The 21,712-nt window shown below is 35.5% G+C and overlaps 3 protein-coding genes across 4 annotated transcripts; 2 read left to right on the top strand and 1 right to left on the bottom strand.

Moving 5' to 3' along the window:
* Positions 1 to 1,909: 1,909 nt before the first annotated feature.
* On the top strand, positions 1,910 to 4,345 carry Cyp301a1 (Probable cytochrome P450 301a1, mitochondrial). The gene is made up of 9 exons (XM_069051423.1): positions 1,910 to 2,104; positions 2,285 to 2,755; positions 2,806 to 2,922; positions 2,976 to 3,052; positions 3,102 to 3,303; positions 3,351 to 3,513; positions 3,619 to 3,788; positions 3,839 to 4,121; positions 4,174 to 4,345. The coding sequence occupies exons 2-9, from the start codon at positions 2,310 to 2,312 to the stop codon at positions 4,285 to 4,287; spliced, it is 1,572 nt and encodes a 523-aa protein (XP_068907524.1). The 5' UTR covers positions 1,910 to 2,104; positions 2,285 to 2,309; the 3' UTR covers positions 4,288 to 4,345.
* A 231-nt stretch (positions 4,346 to 4,576) lies between these two features.
* Positions 4,577 to 7,420, bottom strand: LOC138133483 (probable cytochrome P450 301a1, mitochondrial). The gene is made up of 10 exons (XM_069051424.1): positions 6,777 to 7,420; positions 6,472 to 6,718; positions 6,275 to 6,391; positions 6,120 to 6,196; positions 5,877 to 6,072; positions 5,662 to 5,815; positions 5,218 to 5,387; positions 5,089 to 5,167; positions 4,831 to 5,037; positions 4,577 to 4,772 (listed from the first exon to the last, which is right to left on the bottom strand). Exons 1-10 carry the CDS (start codon positions 6,961 to 6,963, stop codon positions 4,665 to 4,667), a joined length of 1,542 nt encoding a protein of 513 aa, XP_068907525.1. The 5' UTR covers positions 6,964 to 7,420; the 3' UTR covers positions 4,577 to 4,664.
* A 2,691-nt stretch (positions 7,421 to 10,111) lies between these two features.
* On the top strand, positions 10,112 to 21,692 carry yem (yemanuclein). Of its 2 annotated transcripts, XM_069050028.1 has the most exons (14): positions 10,112 to 10,398; positions 17,076 to 17,192; positions 17,244 to 17,510; positions 17,568 to 17,645; positions 17,696 to 18,029; positions 18,081 to 18,267; positions 18,320 to 18,478; positions 18,529 to 18,609; positions 18,674 to 18,757; positions 18,810 to 19,958; positions 20,011 to 20,077; positions 20,186 to 20,252; positions 20,321 to 20,386; positions 21,475 to 21,692. In XM_069050028.1, the coding sequence occupies exons 1-14, from the start codon at positions 10,231 to 10,233 to the stop codon at positions 21,501 to 21,503; spliced, it is 2,853 nt and encodes a 950-aa protein (XP_068906129.1). In that variant the 5' UTR covers positions 10,112 to 10,230; the 3' UTR covers positions 21,504 to 21,692. The 2 variants fall into 2 exon arrangements, with proteins under 2 accessions (XP_068906129.1, XP_068906130.1); XM_069050029.1 differs by lacking the exon at positions 20,321 to 20,386.
* Positions 21,693 to 21,712: the final 20 nt, after the last annotated feature.

The following is a 21,712-nucleotide window of genomic DNA, read 5'->3' as shown; positions in this document are numbered from 1 at the left end:
GTCAGAAATAAATACCCCATTGTTTGTAAAGATTTGTTGAGAACCTGCGCGGGCATCGACTTAAACTGAAAATTCAAAATTTTAAGACAAGTGTCAGAAGCCATTTCCTTCCGAATCGGGTTTTTAGCGACTGGAATGGCCTGAGTGACGAAATTGTAAACGCATCCAACCCCAACATCTTCAAAAACAAACTTGATGCACATTTTCGATGACGAAGCAGGTGCGATCAATTGAAATAAAAATAATGGAAAAATCTTTTCTTTTCCGTTTTGATCTGGGAGCTAAATAGACTTCGGTCTCAGCTTCTATTTTGAGTAATAAATAATAAATACTAGTGATGAATAAATGACCGGTCATTTATTTTTGGTCAAAGTTGACCGGTTCTTAATCGGTCAATTACCAGTCATTATTGGTCAAAAAGTAGGAACCAGTTAAACATCATAAAATGATTCTTTCAATGTCAAGGATTATTTTAATACCAAATAATGGTTCTAAATTCAATTTTTTATAAGATTTATTGATCGATAAATTATTGTTCTAAAAGTGAGGTTAAGTTTGAATTGTTTGAAGTTATACTTTGTTTTTTCTTTAAAACTTTCAACACAACTCTCTGTGTGTATTTTCAGTTTTTTAGTTTCTTTTAAAATACTTAAACATTCGTTTAGAATTTAAAAAAGTAGGTAAATATTTTATGAAAATAAAAATATATTGTATGTCATGTTAAGAACACACAAAAACGATTGAAAAACAAAAACCACTTCTTCCTAATAGGTAAAAAGCTTAATCGTTTTCCACAATGATCTTTATTAAAGTTTTAGATGTTTCATTGTCATAATTTACTTATTTATTGTCATAATCGATTTCTTCATTGTCAGCAGCTACGTAAATAAAATCAGACAACCCAACATAATCTCATCTCATCAGTCAAACAGTCATCATATCCTATAATCATCAACATTATAAGCGGGAAATTTAAATTTTAAAAATGACTGGTCAAATACGTCAAGTCATTGACAATTATTGACCTGTCAAATGGGTCATTGACTAAGTCAATTACCGGACCTCACAACACTAATAAATACCCACGTCAACTTCTTTTGTGAAAGCTAAATTTTGTACCTACTTTAATATCAAATTCCATTTATTTCAAAAACCGGTGATTTTGGTCGTCAAGGTCATTCTTTGACGCAATCGAAAATGCTCCATTGTAAAACAGTCGTAAATGTCATAACCTAACATCATGTTGTATGACATTAATTGTCATTTTGTTCTCATTTTTTTGACACTTTGTTGACATGGGCATAATCAGGCAGGGAAATTTTTTAAATTTGTGACAATCTAACCAAATTTTGAAATGACATTGACGACCAAAATTTATTGCTCGCGACAGTAGGTATAGTGCATTCAGTTTGAATGCACATGATTTTCAGAGTTGGTCTAAAGATCATAGAGTTTTAATATTCTGATGTATTTCGATTTCAGCCGGTATATGTACAATACATTTTGTGTAAAAATAAAGAAAACATGTATTAATTGTTTTCTGATTCAAATCCCACATTAAAAAAATGTCAAAACTCTAATGCACTTGGTATTAATTAAAAAAACAACACATAAACCAATGTCATTTATTAAAAGATAAAATGAAAATAAAAAAACAAAAAATAAAAATTTGTTACCACATAAGAAATGTTATAAGCTAAAAAAATACTTGAACATATTATTTGTTACAACATTAAATTATTAACACTATTCCCGAATGCCTTTGTTATACCCAACTTTTGTGGTAGTCCACCGTTCTCCTTTCTGTTTTAAATACAATTGCACAAGATGACCGTGATTTTTTATTGTTCATTTTATCATTGTTATTTTTTTTAATAATTAAGAGATAGTAATAGATTAAAATTTTGACTAAATATCATATGGATGACACAATACCTGATGACCTTAACTCGGATACAGCAAGAACCGAGAAAGTAGTGAAAATGAGGTCGTTAGTCTTCAGTATTTTCACTGCAGGCAGTTGAGAACACTTGCAGCAGCTAACTGGATAAAATGGTTTAACGGTTGTTTAGTGGTTTAATAATTTTTTACGAGACTCAATTAGGTAAGTACAAAAAATTTACTTTGGATCCTTGTTTCTAAAAAAAAAAATGTAATGCTAAATGAAAATTAACACTGTATGGCTGTGATTAATTTGTATTCTCAACACACAAATTCAAGGAATTCTGTGTTTGTGCAGTGGGACACACTTCTAGTTTCACTAATAAGAATAATTTATTTGTAGTGCGTGATTTAATAATTCCTGTGAAATGGTCGTAATGTCAAAAATTCATCAGTCGGCGAAAGTTGCGAAAAATATAATCAGGAACCGTTCTCAAACAGTGATATCAGCACCCAGTTTCTGCCCCCACGTGGAAAACTTGAACGATGCCAAACCATATTCAGAAATACCCGGACCTAAACCAATACCAATTTTGGGAAACACGTGGAGGCTTCTACCCATAATTGGACAATACGACGTTTCGGATGTAGCCAAATTGTCTGCACTTTTCTACAGAGAGTATGGTAAAATTGTCAAGTTATCGGGTCTCGTTGGACGACCTGATTTACTGTTTATTTACGACGCCAACGAAATTGAGAAGATATACCGGCAAGAAGGACCAACGCCGTTCAGACCTTCCATGCCTTGTCTGGTTAGGTACAAGAGTGTAGTGAGAAAAGATTTTTTTGGGGAACTGCCCGGAGTTGTCGGAGTGTGAGTTTACAATTATCAATTATCAATCGAACTTATTGTTTCTTCAACAGGCATGGAGAGCCTTGGAGGAAATTCCGGAGCAACGTACAAAAACCAATTCTCCAATTGCAAACAGTGAAAAAATATATTCAGCCCATCGAGACTGTCACCGAAGATTTTATTAAAAGGTGACACACTTTCTTTATCATTTCAGTCCAAATTAATTATCGTTTGTCTTTAGAATGATGGACATGAAAAATGGTGAAGACGAAATGCCTCCAGACTTTGACAATGAGATTCATAAATGGGCTCTAGAATGTATAAAATCGAAAGTATATTTTTTGACTTATGCAACTCTAATTTTCAGGCATTGGTAGAGTTTCTTTGGATGTCAGGTTGGGTTGTTTGGATCCCAACTTACCTCCTAACTCAGAACCACAAAAAATAATTAAAGCTGCAAAATATGCTCTACGAAATGTTGCAATTTTAGAACTGAAATTTCCGTTTTGGAGATATTTTCCAACACCTCTTTGGACAAGATACGTGGAAAATATGGATTATTTTGTGAAGTACGCTCTAAAGTCGAATGTACAAACGTGAAAAATTTTATTTTTAGAATTTGTACCAAACATATCGACGCGGCAATGGAACGTCTTAAATCCAAAACCGTAATCGACGAACACGATCTGTCTTTGGTTGAGAGAATTCTTGCGAACGAACCTGATCCCAAAACTGCTTACATTTTAGCCTTGGACTTAATTCTAGTCGGAATAGATACCGTGAGTGATGCAATACAAACCATACATTAATTGAAATGTTACGAAATTCACACAAACTTAAACAAATCACTAATAATTAATTTAACCTCATTAACATCTTCGCAGATTTCAATGGCAGTGTGCTCTATTCTTTATCAGCTTGCTACGAGACCTGAACAACAGGAAAAAATGTATAAGGAAATCAAAGAAATAATGCCAGACCCCAACACACCCCTCACTACAAAACTACTAGATCAGATGGAGTTCCTGAAAGCTTTCGTCAAGGAAGTCTTAAGGTGTTGGCGAAGCAAAGAAATGAAAAACAAATTCACTTGGGTTATTTCAGAGTTTATTCTACAGTAATTGGAAACGGAAGAACTCTGCAACAAGACACGATCATACACGGTTACAGAATTCCGAAAGGTGTGCAAGTGGTTTTTCCAACACTCATTACCGGAAGTATGGAAGAATTTGTAAGTCGATCTGACGAGTTCCTTCCGGAGAGGTGGATGAAGAAATCCAACGAGTTCAAGATTCATCCGTTTGCTTCACTTCCTTATGGTTACGGAGCTAGGATGTGTCTAGGGCGACGATTCGCAGATCTTGAAATTCAGGTTTTATTAGCAAAGGTAAAATAGGTATACAACACAAAAAAAAGAGTTTTGTAACAATTTTTTTTAGCTAATACGGTCTTATAAACTGGAGTATAACCACGAACCTTTAGAGTACAAAGTTACTTTCATGTATGCTCCAGATGGGGAACTCAAATTCAAAGTTGTCAAACGAGAAGAATGAGATACGAATATGTTTATTTTACTTATTTTAAATATAAATTAATGTTTTAATATTACAAGGTGTTATGATTTATTATTTATGAGTCTTGAATGAGTCGCTGGATGTTAACAGTTAGCGTAGTAACCTTGTCCCAGAAACAAAATCCTTGGTAGTAACACATACGAAAGTAATTTCTATTATTATCTGCCTCTACCCACAAAGTAAAAGGAATAATTTAACCACATTAGCATAGTAAATACTTTTGACATTTTTACGAATATTCTTATTAGATAACTAAAAAAAAATCATGTTTCACGTTCAGATTTTATTGGTAAATACAAAATTAGCATTTTATCTATTAACATTTCAATTTTTACTTAATCTTCTTGAAATTTCGGTTATCTGTTAAGAAATTGTAGTTTCAGAGGTCCATTGGGTGTGTACATGGGATGAATGTGGTAATCGAGTTTTTCATAATGGTACTCAATTTTAAAATTGCGTATAATCTGAAAATAAAATTGGTTACAACGACAGTGGCATTAAACTGTATTTTCATACACACACCTCGACCAAAACCGTTTGGATTTCCAAATCAGCAAATCTCCTGCCTAGACACATCCTCCTTCCAAAACCGAACGGCAAGGAAGCGAAAGGATGATGACATTTAGATAATTCAGAACCTTTGAGCCATCTTTCTGGAAGAAATTCGTCACACCTAGGAAAATATTCCTTCAAGTTGCTGATGACGTAATGTTGAAAAATTATTTGCACCTAGAAGAATCACAGTTGAAGTAAAATGCAACTGTTGCTCAAGTAAATTACTCCTTTCGGTATCTGGTAACCTCCAATCACGCGATCGCTTGTTGTGCATCTGCCGTTACCAATCACCACCGGATACATTCTAAAAACCACAACAATAAAAGAAGTGTCGCTTAAAACGTGTTGGCGAACCTCATGGTTTCTTTAATGCAAGCTTTCAGGTAATGCATCTGCTCTAATTTCTCGTGAGTTATTTGCGCGTTAATATCCGGTAATATCGTGTTTATTTCTTCATAAAGAGTAGCCTGGTTTTCCTGGTGTAAAGAGAGTTGGTAGAGAATTGACGCTACCGCGTTCGAAGTCTGCAATTAAATTGCACAATGATAAACAAACACAATAGAGTTCTATTTTTCTGTTACAAAGCTACATTAAATGCTCAGTTAAACAAAGATTGAAGAAACTGTTCTTTCAAAGTGAGTGCATCGTGACCATGGAGGTACTATTAACTTAATAATAATACTAGGTCCATGGTCGTAACTTACATAATGGTAAATGTGGGATTAATGGCACTTTGATGAAGTGCAATTATTTTAGATTCAGTGCAATTGCGCAACGAGAGTGCAATGTGTTACTTACAGTGTCAATTCCTACTAGAAACATGTCCAAGGCTAAATTAGACGCGGTTTTAGTGTCATTTTCCAAGCGTAACACTCTTTGTAGAACGGATAGTTCACCACTTTCTTCTTTATCCAATTTTTGTAAAGCTGTGGTGACATGTTTCATTGTAATTCTAAGAAAGTTTTTGAAATCTGCGTGAGGAGTATCTACTCTTCTAACTCTATTAGTCTTACTCTCTGATTGTGTCTAAAGCGTTTAAATATGCTTTGAAGGTTGGTGTGTTCCATACTTTCCAAAATGGTACTTTTAGTTCCAAAATTGGTACGTTAATAAAGAATGTATTGACGGCATCGATTAATCTTTGGGTGTCTGGGTGGGCATCACTGTCCAGGCATCCGAGTCTAACATCTAACGCGATCTTGGCAATTGCTTCTTCAACAGTTAATAAAAGCTTTACCGATTTGTTAAATACTCACATTCCAGAGACCATTTGTGAATTTCGTTGAGAAAGTCAGCAGGGACTTCATGGTTGCGATTTTTAATCGTTTTTATTCTGCGTCACGAAAACACTTAACTTATTCGATGCGCTCCACTTAAAAATACCTGCGCAATATTAAGACTCTTGACTTACCTGTCTACCAACTCTTGCGATGTGGCGGCAATGGACTTGACATACATTTTCGTAACGCGAGGTTGTAGCATAATTTGATTGACTCTCGATCTGAAGTCCTGCCATTTCTCGCCGTGCCTGTATTTTTAAAAATCAACGTTGTAAACTGTTTGGCAACACTCCCACGAAAAGGAAATCAGAAGTTGCACAATACTCACACTGCGATTACGCCACAATTGTCGCCGAAAAACTCTTTCCTGTACACGTGCTTGTAATAATTCAAAGAGGGCATCGAAGGTCGGAATGGCAAGGCATCCTCTTGTCTGAAGACTTTCTCGATTTCGTCGGGGTCGAACAAGAACAACATGTCGGGGCGACCCAGCAACCCTTCCATCTTCACAACTTTACCGTACTTGTGATACAGTCTTTTCGAAACTTTATCGACATGCTCTATTTGGAAATCTCCTTTTTGTGCCAACAAACACCGACATGCATTATTGGAAAAAAAAATTGAGTACAATACCTATAAGAGGGATAAATCGCCAAGTGTTTCCCAGAAAGGGCAACCGTTTTGGACCTGGAACCTTCTCGTAAGGCACCGCTTGTTCCCATTCTTCACTTAACTGAGCGTCTTGCAATGTAGTGATAACAGCTTGTTGCTGCCCACTGGAACTACTTATCACACGGCGACCCGCCCTTAGTAACTTCATGTTATCAATTATTATTAATTTGCCGAAGAAATGTTATAGTCTCAGTGTGATTAAGTTACGATCAAGTGTGATCCGACTCGAGTGTGAACCACCCGACCATAAGGTTCCGCCAGATCCCCCTCCAGAACCCCAAATTACAACTACCTTATTTACCAATAATGAGGAACATACTGAAAACGAAAACTTTTGTTTTTGTACTCGATGTGGAGAACTGGGTCTTAGTGGGGAGACAAAACGTTTATTTTCACATATATCGGTTGTTAAAGAATTGAAAGAATTATTTTTTAAGCCAAGCAGTAACCTTAGATTAGTGTGAAAATTACTAGCATTGTTAAAATAAAGGTGCAGGCATAAAATCTTGTTTAGCTTGATTGGGTTTTTTTAATTTCAAAAACTATTGCAGCAAACTCGTCGATATTATTTCTTCCTTTCTAAACGTCACTAAATTGTAAATGCTATTAAATGTTGCATTGAATGATAATGCAGTATTATTAACGGGTTTGACCTAAAAATTACAGGCCTATTTTTACAGCACAGTGATTAACGAAATTACTGGTATCGCATGTTGCTTGTACAAATACCGTGAAATTATTCTTGTTATTTTCTAAATAATATAAATCCTTCTTGTCAGATAAAACATTTATATTTTTAACGACCGTGTGGTGGAAATAAAAAAAAGTAATGCTATTGTATTTTTGAATGATTTAAAGATACCCGGTATTTTTAATTCTATATCTGTTTCAGTGGGATTATAATAATGTAGGTATTATAATGAGGTTGAGCCCATATTACATAAATATATAGTCAGTTACGTAAATGTTAAAATCAACAGTTGGTTCGTTTTCATTTACTTTGCCAGATTTTTTTTGTTATACCTACAAACCCGTTGCTTGAAAGGTAAATACCTTTTCACAGTGCGAATCATGAAATAAAAAAAGAAATTTGTTAAATATTTCAAAATCTACTAATTTAATATTATTGTTCCATTTTATAATCAAGGCAAATTTTTGAAAGTAACAATTTTTGTTGCTGTCTGAAGACATTAAACGAAACTTGTTAAACTTGTTTCAAGATAAGAAAATATAAAAAAAAGAATTACATTACCTACCGTTGAAAATATGTGCGCCATTGTAGTTCTTAAAATTATTGCTGTAAATGACGGCCCATTTTGTACATTTGTGCTTGTCACAAGTAACTAAACGTATGGCTGCATGTCATTACATTACGGATACGATTTATCTGTGTTATGAAATTTCACCTCAGTTTAATAACTGTAGCACATGAAGAGAAAGTGCAAAAATCGATTGGATATGTATTACATTTCTAGAAGAATATTTTTTATAATTATCTTAATAAATATTAAAAAGCGTGAAGTATTTTTTACTGTTAATACCACAAGTCTGCTATTTACTTTTATTGTCCAAAAGTGATAGTGATATTTTTACTATTTACTACTTGCTATATGTGCGTACTTTTGTTCTCATAATAATCAGAAAGAAAAACATGTTAATCAAAATTAATATTTATTTATCTAACATATTTATTTTATGCTATGCATATAGACAGTGTTCTCTAATGTTATGTAATTACAAAGTGTCTCTAAAAGAACGTACAGTTAGGGACACGGAATTTCGGGCATCATTTTTCTATTACTTCAAAAAATTGCGATGTAAATCACGCTTTATTGTCAACGTGGCATTCAAAAATCAAATTTTGAAATTTATTTTCTGTTCATACATAACGTATTTTTTTGTTCGACACTGTCAGAATTCGAGAATTTTCTCATATGTGAACGGATTTTGATAAATGTTACAACTTGTCAAAAGGAAACGTCAAGCTAATTTTAAAGATTTGAAGCCTTCAAGGGGCTCGTCGAACAACAAAATTTTGTATTCAACTCGTTCGTGTAAATTGGGCTTTTTTGGAACTCGTGGGCCTTTACGCAGGAACTCGTTAAATAAGCTACTATTATGACTCATTTATGTGCAGAACAGACAATTAAGTAACTTTAAATTTACAATTGTGTTATTTATTTATAAAATTGTAATTATTATTGGAAATCTGTGATGACAATTGTATCCAAAACCGACGACTATTTATATTTAATTAAACTTTCATATGAATAAAGTCTATAATAGACCATATTTACTGTTTACTTTAATAGTCCTATTTAATCCAACTTGACATATTTTGAAAATGAGCAAGTAGGAAGACAAGAGCTTTTTACGATTCATTTAAAAGAAGTAGTTTTTAAATTCTTGATTACTTATATTTACGGTTTCCAATTAAAAGTAAATGATTGGAATAAATTTAATAAAAATGGACATGTTAAAAGTCAGATCAAAACCATGCTGTGAATTCAAATAAAGTTTTGAAATATCTCTTCTGCAGTCATTACTATCCATCTACTGCCTCGTGTAATTTTACAAAATTGACTGGTCTAAGTTGTGTTTTGGGAACAAACCAAAAACATCAAATGAGACTGATTTAAATTAAACTGTAAACAATTAAAGACAATCAATTATTCTTCGTTTTATGTTAGGATCATGAGAAATTATTAATAAAAGAATTACATAGTTTCTTCTAGAAAGTGAGTCGTTTAATAATACTATCTATTTTACTATTTAATAATAATAATAATAATATTATATAATTAGTTGATTGAGAATCACTAAATTCTAAGATTTTCTCAAGTCTACGTTGTTATCTTTGTATTGTTCACGAGATAAACAATTTAGCCTGTTTCTTAAATATTATAGAAAATAGGTTTTAAGCAGGCACTTTTTGCTAGAAGATTTTAATTTATTGTCTAATTTGAAAACGAAATTAAAGGTTTTTAGTGAGGATAAATAGTTGAAAAAAATATATATCCCTAAGTTATGTTATCAGTAAAACAAACAGAAAATTTGCGGGTCATCTAATGAGCACAAAATGAAAAGAGCAAATATTTGCTACATATTTATATTGTTATTAAAATAAAAAGCAAATTAATGATTTTTTCATTATTTAAAAGATGTATTAATTAAATATTTTAGCGCCCTCTGTACATGGGGTGCTCGATGTTGCTAACGTAGAAATCTATTCGGCGAAGATTGGTCCGTGTCGTGTAGATGTCTGCATCATATGTTAAATGTCAGAACGTGCGCAATGGTGTGCGCACGCATCTGACAACTGGCATTCGTAGTTTGTTTGAGCTAGTGTGTTTCAAACATGTTGGAGCGAAATTGTAATGTGTTGTGATATTGAACAGTTAGCTCTTATGAAATAATGTCAGAAATAAAACGTGCCCCGTTAATTCCTTTAGGATCCCAAAAAGAGTCGGACAAATCATCGAAGGAGCCTCGCAAAACCGTAAGGATATCCGTTGTGCTGCCTGAGTCAACTGAAGACACATGCCCGGAATACAACTATAAAGATGAACTTGCTGCTGCAAAGGTAACATAATAGAAAATGTCCACGAATCGCTTTCTAGAACACGCCAAACTGACAACCTTCGTCCGGGCGGTTGGCGAGCGAGGGGGCGCGCACCTGGAGCGGCGTGCCGAATGGGGCTGCCGCCCGAGACTCCTCCGACACGGCACGGCCCCGTATCGCTTTAATTATGTAGCTTACATTCGCGTCGCCATATTTGAAGGGTATGCATTACAAAAAAAGGACTAGGTGGCCGGGGCCGGACTGGGAGATTTGCGGCCTCCTGGGGCGACGCTCTCCTCTAACGTCGGCCACCTCCCAGCCCTAGACTTTAGATCGATCACGAGTCGGAGCCAGTCCTAGGACAACTCGCTGTTCGGTTTTGATAGCCCCGATTTCGCCTCGGTCTCCACTTCCAGCATTGCGATTCCGACAGACCCAAGTCCGCCTGTCGTCGCAACACCTCGACTTTCGTTCCTTCGGAAAATAATTAACGTTTTTCTTTTAAGAACGTTGGCAGCCGTGCCCCGCTTTTATTTATCGGCTTTTTTCTTCCACACTACCATTCCTCGATCTGGTAAATACAGCCTCCTCCGAGCCTTTCGCGCGCACGCAACTACTCCTGCGGTCGCACGGGTTCGACGAGCATTAACAATCACCAGACTTTATCTGCAAGGCCCGTCCTCAGAACTAGGTTTGCAAAAATGCATTTGTAATTCGTGCAAGCGGCATTTTACCTTTTGTACCACATTAGACACTCGACTATTTATAAGCGGCGTATCGCGACCGCTTGTCGCGCTGTCTGTCACCTTCCCGATGAGTCGGGAAAATCGGCAATATCCTGCAAAACCACCAACTAATTCGTCGGCATCTTGACGCAGACGAGGAAAATACCTCGAATAATGATGAATTCATCAACAAAATAAATTAATATTTCGACGGGAAAAGTTAAAAACTATCCGTAATATCGCGCGCAAATATCAGGAGCACAGAATGTCGAGAAGATCTCAATAACAGGACGGTTTGTTGGTTTCTCCGCACGGTGGTGGCGCCCCACGAATCTCGTCCTTATCGACTCTCTCCGTACGGTTCCCGTTCACTTCAATGGGAATTCGCCGGGTACGGTTGGACTTGTTTCGTGTTGCCGTATTTTTGTTTTCAATTTTACTTTCTGTAAACGCGCGCAGATTGTTTATTAATATTTCGTATTGTTGGCACACGCACTAGGTGTGAAACGGAAGCTGCGGGAAGGGGAATCGGTCAGGACAGGATTAAGATTAAATTGATAATAATTGTTTGTCGGAATTGACGCTCGCTAATTTGCATGTTAATTTAATCGACCGTCGTTTGTTTGCATCTGTAAGTTGTTTGTAAATTTTTTTGAGGTCAGACGTAACAGTCAGACGACGTTTTCCTTGCACAAAGCAAAAATCATTCACTGGGACAGATAGATATCACGTGTTGCTCATTTGAAATGTGTCACGAAATAATCTTTGGTCGGTGCAAAAATAACCCTCATTTATACCGCGTGAACAACAATTATTACTGTTTGAGTTGGCAATAAAAAATTTTGCTTCAAATTAATAATGACAATACAGCTGTCAATACAGCTAACATAATTCACGTCACTTCCGGTTATGTGACAAATTTAGCCAACACGGAAGCAAAAAAGTCACCATAGTTTTATTGCCAACTCAAACAGTAATTATTGTTGTTCGCGCGGAATAAAATAAAATGAGAGTGTCATTGTTTCAACGTATAAAGAACGGTTTTCATGTTGCTTCTTGGATTTTGATCCCACATCCACCCTACCACCTTGCATACATCCAAAGGAGAGAGTTACCTCTGTTGAGGGTAGATAGTTTCGCGATTTACTGTTGAATATTATCATATCTTCCTTTTTGACCGCATTAGGTGGTCATGTTTAAATTTGAGAATCTGTGTGTATGTATGTATTTAATTCAACATTAACCGACATGCGACAACTGACAAAAATTGCAGGATGTTACATCATAATATGTATATGTTATCTAAAAATCTCAACTACACTGTATCTCCCTGTTTGCTATATTATGTTTCTTATCACTAGAAATGGAAAATATGTATATCCACTTACACAAGAGGAGCCGTAAAATCAAGTGAGTTGACAATTACATAGTTAGAAATGGCATTCATTTTTTTGGTATTTGTGAAAACGTATTTTTTTAAGATTCAAAACAAAACAAAAAATAAATGAAGTAGCCCAAAGATGAGGGTGGTTTATCGTCCATGACGTAGAATGCGTTGACCGACATTTGAAACACTGTGATCATTTAGTGATTCACCACGTGTGATTGATGCTTTTCTTAATTTAAGAATTACTCAGTCAGTTGTTTGTCTTTTTGTAAAAATGAATAAAATCAAGTGAACAAATATCAGGACCGGTCTGAAATATTCTTGCTTTCAGGACAAACTCTGAAATTGTGCCCTAACGTTTGACCCATTAATAACATCACTGATTATCCAGCGTCGACAGCACCAATTACTTTGTATTGTTTGTTTCCTAAGTATGCTGTTGATTTTAGAAGAAAAATATCTTATTGTTTTTTACATGATGCAGACACCAAATACATTCATACGATTCTCACCTTTAATTTTTTGAAGTGAAACTTTTTATGGGAGGGTCTTGAAATTCTGATCGGCAACCTTTTTGTGTGACGAAAAGTGGTGGGGGTAAACACTATCGGGTCGAGTGGGAGCAGTGTCTCGCACAACGGTTGCGCCAATATTTCCATCTCACTTAAATGTAAGTTAATCTGTTTGACACGATACAAACATCCCTTAAAATTGTGTATACTTCTGTCTTTGTCACACTCACGGCATTTATCGATAATGTCTTCTCTTTAATTTGGAGGCTTAAAAATGAACAATGAGTTACGCATTTCGATATTGTTTAGTGTTATCGTTGTTTATAATTTATTTTCTTCATTAAAATATATAATTTTGTTGTGAATATGCTATGTATTTAAAAGTGATTGATGAATAATTACAATGTTTCCCTGTAATACAAAAGGTTCACTTCTATCGTGCGTCTTTACGACACATTCTGTTATTATTTCTCATTTAGAAACGTTTGTACTCAGGGTGAGTCAAGTTTTACCGCCCGATCGAAAACACCCACTTCTAATCGATTTAAAATTGTCAAAAAACTCAGGAATGATTATTAAATTGGGTGGTCACTTCAACAAAAGAGGTTGACGTGGGTTATTTATGGTACCCTTTAGGGACTTAAGAATTACTAGAAAAGTTCTCAACAGATGTTGTTGGCTGTTTACCAACAATCAGGTATTTATTGGTCATTTTTCGCTATTAATGTTAAAATTGGAATAATTCAAAAACTAATAATGTTCTTTTGATGCGATTTTCATAAATGTGTTCTTTGAATTAATTGTGAATTATGAGCGTGTATGAAAAAAAAAAGTTTTTGCTCAAAATCGTTTTTTTTTTTTTTTAATTTTATGGCTCTGAATGAAGAGATATGGGAAAATTGTTTGGTGATTGCAAACATTTGAAGCCTAACGTTTCGTAATTTTTACATTTTTTTTAATTTAGGGATTTATCCAAGGAGTATAGCATAATAGCGGTGAGGGACAAGGAAACGGTCGCAATTTGATGCAACCCGTGAGGTACGCCCCAGTTAACACTACTTGAGATGTTGGGAATTAACAATAAAACTGCAGGAAAATAAAACACTATATGTATTTTTTTTGCATCACAAATGTATTCAGAGTATGGGAAACTAGAAAACCACATTAAATATCACAACGCAACTGATTTTATTCACTTTCTTGGGGCGTACTAATAGCAGACATGCGCATTAAGGCGGCTTCACTCGACCGGCCGTATGTCCCCTCCCTATTATTCTATACTCCTTGCATTTATCGTTCGGGCGGTAAAACTTGACTCACCCTGTATTTATCACCCCAGACTGAGCTGAGCCGGCACTGGGCGGTCCCCTCTTTTCAATTGTTAGTTTTTAATCGGCAATGAATAAAAAAACGATAACAGTAAGCAACGTTTTGTCCCGAAGAAAAATGTGATTTTTTTATTAAACTTTTTATTAGCGAGCTCACGACGATTACCTGAAGAACAGCCAGGAGTCCACCTTCCACAGTTTCGGAACCACTGTTTTAAACGGACAAATAAAAATGTTTGAATTTTTCTAGGCTTTTGCCACAATGTCGACCACCGAATGATGAACCATCCTTGTACATGAATAAAGTTTTGATTTTATCTGATGCATTTACATACCATGCCAGCTAAGAATTGCAACACCGTAAAAATATCTTAATATCCTAATTGTTGATCTAAATAAATAGTAATGCTTGTAAATCATTACAATTTCAAATGAAATTAATTTCTTTTGAGATGAGTTGGAATGGAGGTACTTTTAGCGTTATCTAACACGATTAGATTAGTGTCAGTCGTGGTTAAAAGGTTTTTAAAATATGTGAAAATGCCACCAAGACCAAAGTGTTTGGGAGTGGCCGCGTTATTGACATTATTGCAACGAGACTCTCACACATTGTTATCAATGCAGACGCAATTGCAGAAATAGCAACAAACTGCTTGGAGAAGTAGTTCCGGTCGACAAAAGAGAGGATCTTCTCTGATCTGAGTTAGCGGGGTTCTTTACTTTCCTGGAAACTTCTGGAAGAAGGTGTTATTGGCATCTACGCCAGAGACACATTGATTTAGAATTTGGCGAGGTTTGGATCGGTACATTTAGTCGTGAGGTCCTAGAGACTGAAGTCTCTGTGACTCTATGGGCTCGAGAGGCATTATTTTAGCAGGATAATGCTCGCTCTCATGTTGCAGGTGGTGTGCAGAACAAATTCGAAATAGATAACGTCAGATGTCTCCCGTGGTTCGCGCATTCTCCAGATCTGTTCCCTGTAATACATGTGGGATGCAGAAGGCGAATTGTGGATTATGACGTAGCATTTTGTTTTATATGACTCGATACAGTGATGAAATGCAATTGTTATGCGAGCTGAGGGTGGTCGTACTTGTTTACTTTTGAGTGAACGTTTCTGAAGATGTAGGTAATCGTTGGTTCCTACCAACATAATGCATAGGTACAGAGTTTCGCTTTGTTCATATTGTTTATAATACTTTGTGTTGCAATTTTTGTGGCCGAAATGTTTACAAAGTTTTTAGGGAAGATTTTTTATTTAAATTTATTTTTAATGAGTTACAAAAAGTTTAAGATAAATACAGAATACACACACGTTTAGTTTTTTTTTTTGTGACACGTTCACACCCAGATATTTTTTTAATAAAAATGGTTTTTATGGTAGGTGCAGTAATAACCATTTGTATCCAATTTGTTTATCGTGAATATTTTCGTATCAATAGCCTATTTATTTTAGTGTCTGTATACTTGTTATCGCTGTTTGAGTAAAACCAGCCTTAGTGTCAGAATTATTAACAATTTTCATTTTAAAGAGTATGTTTAATTCAATTGAAATAAAAGAAATCTATAAAGGAGGATTCAGTCGCTGGATGAAAACTGCTTCTCTGCTTGACAAATTGAATAACTTTTTTCTTTTTTGCTACCAAGTGAAATCCTACTTTAAATGTTATTCAATTTTACTTGGTTATTCCGTGGTAATCGGAAAAAACTAATTGCGTCTAAGATTAGGTATGTTAAAACACAAAGCAATAGTTGTATACTGTATTTTTGATACTACATACAAAGTACGTTACAATATTCGTCTTCGGCCATTTACAACATTGAGTAAAACCGAGCAGGATTAAGGAGATTAATGTAAAGTAATAATACAGCGTAATTTAGACATTATTAGCCTAGAGGTGATTGAACGATATAAAAATTAGATTGCCTTTCTCCATTGTTTATTTAGCGATTTAATTCCCTTTTCCCCTGTAAAATCATGAACAAGTTGTACCTCATTTTATTTGTATAATAAGCGACAGTTTTGGAGTAGAAACTGCAACAACAAACTATAAAAAATAGTACATACTTGGTTAAAATAATTTGCGAATAATCGATTTTCGCAATAGTAGATTTTATGACATTGTTCTTTCCAGTTTTAGTAATGGAGCTTGGTTTTCCTGATGTAGAGAATCTGCCATCAACTTTATTTTATATTTTACGTTACAGTACTCCAACGTAATGCTGGTCAATTATTATCTGATATTTTAAGGTTTAATACCAATAATTACTGTCTCACCCTTTCTCTTGTCAACTACCCAACAGACAATCACTCTTAGTGATTATTAACAAATGTTGTAGCATGAATTGCAAGAATTTTGAGCAGCTGTCGCTCTTGATAGTACAAGAAAGGTACATTCCTTGCAAGGTGACAATTATAAAGATTATGCCAAGAATAATGTGTGGTTGTAAAAAGTAGACAACAAGTTTGTTCATTCTTCTTTATATTGTTATTCGTGTAGTAATTTTTGTGCAGTTAGTAGCAGTGTTTAATGTGTTGGCGGGCGTTTAAAAAGAGAATATAAGTGACAACACTACTGTGTTGCTTTTCTTGAAAGCACTCAAAAAACTGTATTGTCAGAATTATAAGGCGTCGTAAAATTATTTTGACATAAAGTACTGGTTATGCAACAATGAATTGACAGCAAATTAGCGTTGTGTAGTTGATTGCGAATTTTTTCGATGTTGTAGTTTGTTTTTCTTGCAGAAGCTGGGTAAATATAAGGAGGTAGGAGGTGCTCCAAATGGATTGAGTCGCTTAGATGAGTTCGGTGATGACGACGACGATGTCAAGAGGATCGCACGTCAAATGGAAGAAAAATATGTAAGTCTGCAGTGCATCGATTCGAAATTTTTTCTACTTCCAAAATCGTAGGGAACTGGAACATCGTTGAATAAAAAGAAGCGGAAAGGTCGGAAAGATGATTACGCTGATATCGGCATGGGATACGACGAAACGGATCCTTTTATAGACAACACTGATGGTTATGATGAAATGATACCTCAAAATGTTACAACTTTGCACGGAGGATTCTACATAAACAGCGGAGCGTTAGAGTTTAAAACAGACGATGAAGCAGATTCGGACTTTTCTTCAAGTTCATCTGACGACGAAAGTTCGCAAAAACCATCTAGTCGAAAGGTAGTTTTTGTGAGAAGATTTGGTAAAGTACCTAATAATTTTGTTTTGTGTTTTTAGAGAGTAATTGAATCATCAGATGAGACTGATAGAGAAAATAAGACTGAGACAGTAGATAACGAAAATCACGTTGAAAAGGTGAGTCAGTTTGTGTCGTCGATGGGTGGAGATATATTTTGATTTTTAAGAAACGAAAGTTACAAAATGGAGGCAACGGCGTGCAACAGTCTCTAAAGAAAAAACTGTTGGGTCAGAACAAAATCTACATAAAGAAAAGACGTTTGTTAGATCCTCAAAAGAAGACTGTGAAGGAGCTGTTACGGGAGAAACGAGAAGATTTGAACATGTCCATTCCTGAAGAGCTCGCTGTACCTAACATAGAAGAAGAGCAGAAGGATAATAAAAAGACCATGTCCATATCAAACGTCACTGACGTTATAGAATCGGTTGTTAAGGCTGCGACCGAAGATCATCCAAAACCACCCGAGCTTCACAAAAATGTTACTACGACGAAGGTTGTCGGTACGTTATAATCTAGTGATCTTCGGACATGTACACGACCGTTGTTTTCAGCTAATTCATCGTCTGATGGAGAATCTAGTCATGATAATTCAACACGTACACCTAAAGCGGACGTCAAGTTACCGGAGAATTTGTCTGCCGATATTTTAAGCGTAATCACAGCTATTAAGAACGTTGGCGAAAATAGTTTCGACGGAAAAAACAATTTCACGTCAGAAATCAATTTACTTATTTTAAGGTGATGTTTTGTAAAATTGGTGAATAAAAAATGAATGAATTGTTCGTTGTAGATTGGAACGAAAATGTAAATGTCTTGGAAAACCTTCAAAAATGAAAGTTTATGAGCATTTGGCTGTCTTTCTAAAGTGTAAAACGGAGACTTTGTTCAGGCGCGCTAAGGTGTTAGTGTTTGAGGACGAACAAAAAAAATTGAAGAATTTATTGGCAGGGTACGTTTATTTTTGAAGCACGCGATGTCATTTAAATTTGTTGTTTTTAGATTACGTTCGGAGATCAACAAAGTAATGCCGGGCCTGCGGGAAAGTTACGAAAAGGAGAGTCAGCGAATTTTACAAAAAAAGTGAGTCAGTGGAGTACAGTTTTTCGATTTTGTTTCTATGTAAGGGTTGTATTTATTTCGATAGGTTTTCACAAGAGAGTGTTGAAAACGAGGATAACAAGTGTTTAAGGATGCCCAAAAGACGGTTTCAATGGAACGACGTAACAAAGTAAGTGTGGTTTGATTTGTTTTTGAGAGTCATCGATTTTCGTGTGTCTTAGGAAACTGCTGAAGGACATTCTGATGCTGAAGAAGCGTTGCCTTTTGCTGGAGGGAAAGAGTAAAGAAGTCCTGGACACTCAGATGAGTAATTTTTTGAAAAGTGAGATCCAAGTGCTCTGGCCTGAAGGTTGGATGTCGATGAACGCTCTTAATAAGATTTACACGACGTATGCGGATCCCAAGCGATTACTTAGTAATGGTTCCAACAATCCACCACCACCGGTCAACGTTCAAGCTAAAAGTGCGAGTTCGAGTAGTAACACTAACGTGAAGAATCTTCCACAAAGCTTTAATAATAGTAATATATCGATAACACCAATAGTTCCCGCTCCCAAAAGCGAAACTAGCGGTAATAAAATTCATAGTGTAACTAATGAAGTGAACGTCAGTAAAACGTGTAATGAAACTAGTATAAATTTGTCTATGAAATCACTGCCAGAAGGGTCGCAACCTTGTGATATTAATCCGACATCGCCCAAAAAAGAACTGGAAGGCAAGCTGAAAGTGAAGCCTCAAAGCGAGCTGCTCAAGCCTCCTGTGATCAACCACGTGAAGAAGGAGTCGACGATCAGCTTAATCGGTGACGATAGTGTAATAATAGTGGACAGTGCCCCTAGAAACGATCGTTTTAGTCCGAGCAAAGAGAAATTCCACGCGAAAAGTGATGATAATTACTGCCAAGTCATAGATTTATCAGACAAGAACGATTTCAAGTTGAAAATCGAACCGAAGAGTCATCCCAAGAGGGAAAAGACCATCAGCCCGATGATGCCCGAGCAGATGGCTCACGTGTCGAAACATCACGAGTTGAGCATAACGCCGACTTACCCGAAAGTGGAGCATCCAAAACCGAAAACTAGTGCCGGCGACGACATCCAGAAGGTGATGGAGAACTTGAAAGTGTTGCAGAAGATGTCATCGCCGAAGAAGTGCGTCGAACCGTCGCCGACAAGTTCGGCGGTTTCGGTGATAGCGGTCAACAAAAGTTTCGCACCAAAATCAGTGCACAGTAGTGAACCCAGTACTATGCAGAGATATGACTATAATAAATCCAGTGAATTTAACACTAGTTTTCAGGACGAGTTTCAAAAACAATTGTTCAGTGCTTTCAGCCAGTTCTCAACCAATTCCAACAAAAGCTATAATAGGTCTAGTTGATTTTTCATTGTGTTTGTTTTTTATTTATTTTGATTTTTATAGTATTGATAGGTATCCACACATAGCGAGCAGTGGATCTGGCGTGGTTACCGGCGATAAATACTTTCAGGTAATGAATTATTAGAGCGATCGACGACTAGTTTAACGTCGAGTGTTGTTGAATTACGAACGTTGCGATTGAGTGTCGATTTGATTTGTTTCATTGGGTTTTTTCCAGAATTCGAATAATAATTACGCGCAGAGTTCGAACGGTCACAAAAGCAGCACTTCAGCCCAACAAACAGGTAAAAATCATTCATTGTGTTACCCTGTCTTTGTTTTGTTATGTCACTGATTGTTTTCTGTCCATCAGGTACTTATAGCATATTGGATGATATGTTTGCTAATTTACTCACTCAATATGGATATACAAAAGAAGGTATGAGGTGTGCAAATATTTAATTGATTTGGTGTTGAGCTGGATCAGGCACAAATAACTTATGTCAGACTTACGTCAGAGTAATGTGTAGATGATTTAACTATATGTGCCTGATTTTATAGAAATCTAAACTTGATACTGTGGTGATAGCCCTAGAGTAATGATAACATTGAGCGTGGTCAAGTGGTTGGAATTGTAGTTGAGTAGGAATAAAATTGGTGTTAGGATGACATGGTCTCGCATTACTTAGAATAGCTGGTTGATTAGTGGGTTTATTAAAAGTTTTCTTAAGTAAATCTTCTCATTTAATTTAATAATATAACATTTATAAACAACAAAATATGTTTGAAAGCAGAGAAATAAAATGAAGCAAACCACGTTTGATTATAACATGTCACTAAATCCTACTTATTCACTTTCAAATTGAACAAACGTAAATTTTGAGTAGTGAACTTACATTTTTGATTCGTGAAGTTTTAGAGATGTGATGGATTTACTTCGCAATACGTGTTCTTTGTTATACAAAGAATGTAGATCGCAAGTGTGATTTTAATAACTTATCAAATGCAAAAATTGGAGGTGACGAGGGAAATTTTGAGCAACTTGTACATAGTTAAAAGCAATGCTGTTATAATTCATAAGCCATTAGAAGAGTGTGAAAAGTAGGAAAGCGTTTCAATTAAATAATACATGAAGTAGAAGTTCAAGCGAATGAAACTGAAATCGACTAAGTCGTTTTAAATCACTTGACCCCGGTACGTCGAGATTAATTAACTGGCGTTTCGTGCGGCGCAATCTGGCAGTTTGTGACTCCTAAAGTGTGCTCTTGGTTGTGCATCCCTGATCTTCCTAATGCTAGTTTAATTTTTGTTTTGTACTTACTGTGACTAAACCCACACTGATCTTCTCTGTAGAATCTAGTTTGCTGGCCAATTCTTGGTTTTGGGTCGGCATTAGAACCAACTAAAGCCAAGTAATTGCGTGATTAGATCAAAGAGGATTAGGTCTTCTCTCTTTTTATGCTTTTATTTGCACTCCTTTACCTTCTAAATTGATCTGATACGATTGTAAATAAATTCTTATTTCAGCTACAGCACCGAAATCTCAACAAAAATAGCTAGGGGAAGTCATAACTTAATTTATGAAGATAATGTATTGTACTGCCAACTTTTATAAAGTCTTTTTTTCTTCATTTTGTAGAAAGATGTATGGATTCATTCCTTGTAATTATTAATTTTGTAATTTATTTTTATTGTAAATTTGTAATAAATTGTGATTTCTGAAATATATTTTTTACTATTGAAAATGTGGTTTTTTACTGCAATT

This window comes from Tenebrio molitor, chromosome 6 (assembly GCF_963966145.1).
Source record: "Tenebrio molitor chromosome 6, icTenMoli1.1, whole genome shotgun sequence".
NCBI classification, from domain to species: Eukaryota; Metazoa; Arthropoda; class Insecta; order Coleoptera; family Tenebrionidae; genus Tenebrio; species Tenebrio molitor.
The sequence above is the reverse complement of the archived record's forward strand: the minus strand, read 5'-3'. Positions and strand labels throughout refer to the sequence as shown.

Bases quoted from the DNA above. Each gene is read 5' to 3' on its own strand.
- Cyp301a1 (XM_069051423.1), top strand. From the start codon at position 2,310: ATGGTCGTAATGTCAAAAATTCATCAGTCGGCGAAAGTTGCGAAAAAT. The intron at 2,923-2,975 runs GTGACACACTTT...GTTTGTCTTTAG, and splicing joins ACCGAAGATTTTATTAAAAG to AATGATGGACATGAAAAATG. The intron at 3,304-3,350 runs GTACGCTCTAAA...TTTTATTTTTAG, and splicing joins AATATGGATTATTTTGTGAA to AATTTGTACCAAACATATCG.
- yem (XM_069050028.1), top strand. From the start codon at position 10,231: ATGTCAGAAATAAAACGTGCCCCGTTAATTCCTTTAGGATCCCAAAAA. The intron at 18,030-18,080 runs GTACGTTATAAT...CGTTGTTTTCAG, and splicing joins TACTACGACGAAGGTTGTCG to CTAATTCATCGTCTGATGGA. The intron at 20,253-20,320 runs GTAAAAATCATT...TCTGTCCATCAG, and splicing joins CACTTCAGCCCAACAAACAG to GTACTTATAGCATATTGGAT.
- LOC138133483 (XM_069051424.1), bottom strand. From the start codon at position 6,963: ATGAAGTTACTAAGGGCGGGTCGCCGTGTGATAAGTAGTTCCAGTGGG. The intron at 6,197-6,274 runs GTAAGTCAAGAG...TTCGTGACGCAG, and splicing joins TCGCAAGAGTTGGTAGACAG to AATAAAAACGATTAAAAATC. The intron at 5,816-5,876 runs GTAAGACTAATA...AAACTTTCTTAG, and splicing joins GCTTTAGACACAATCAGAGA to AATTACAATGAAACATGTCA.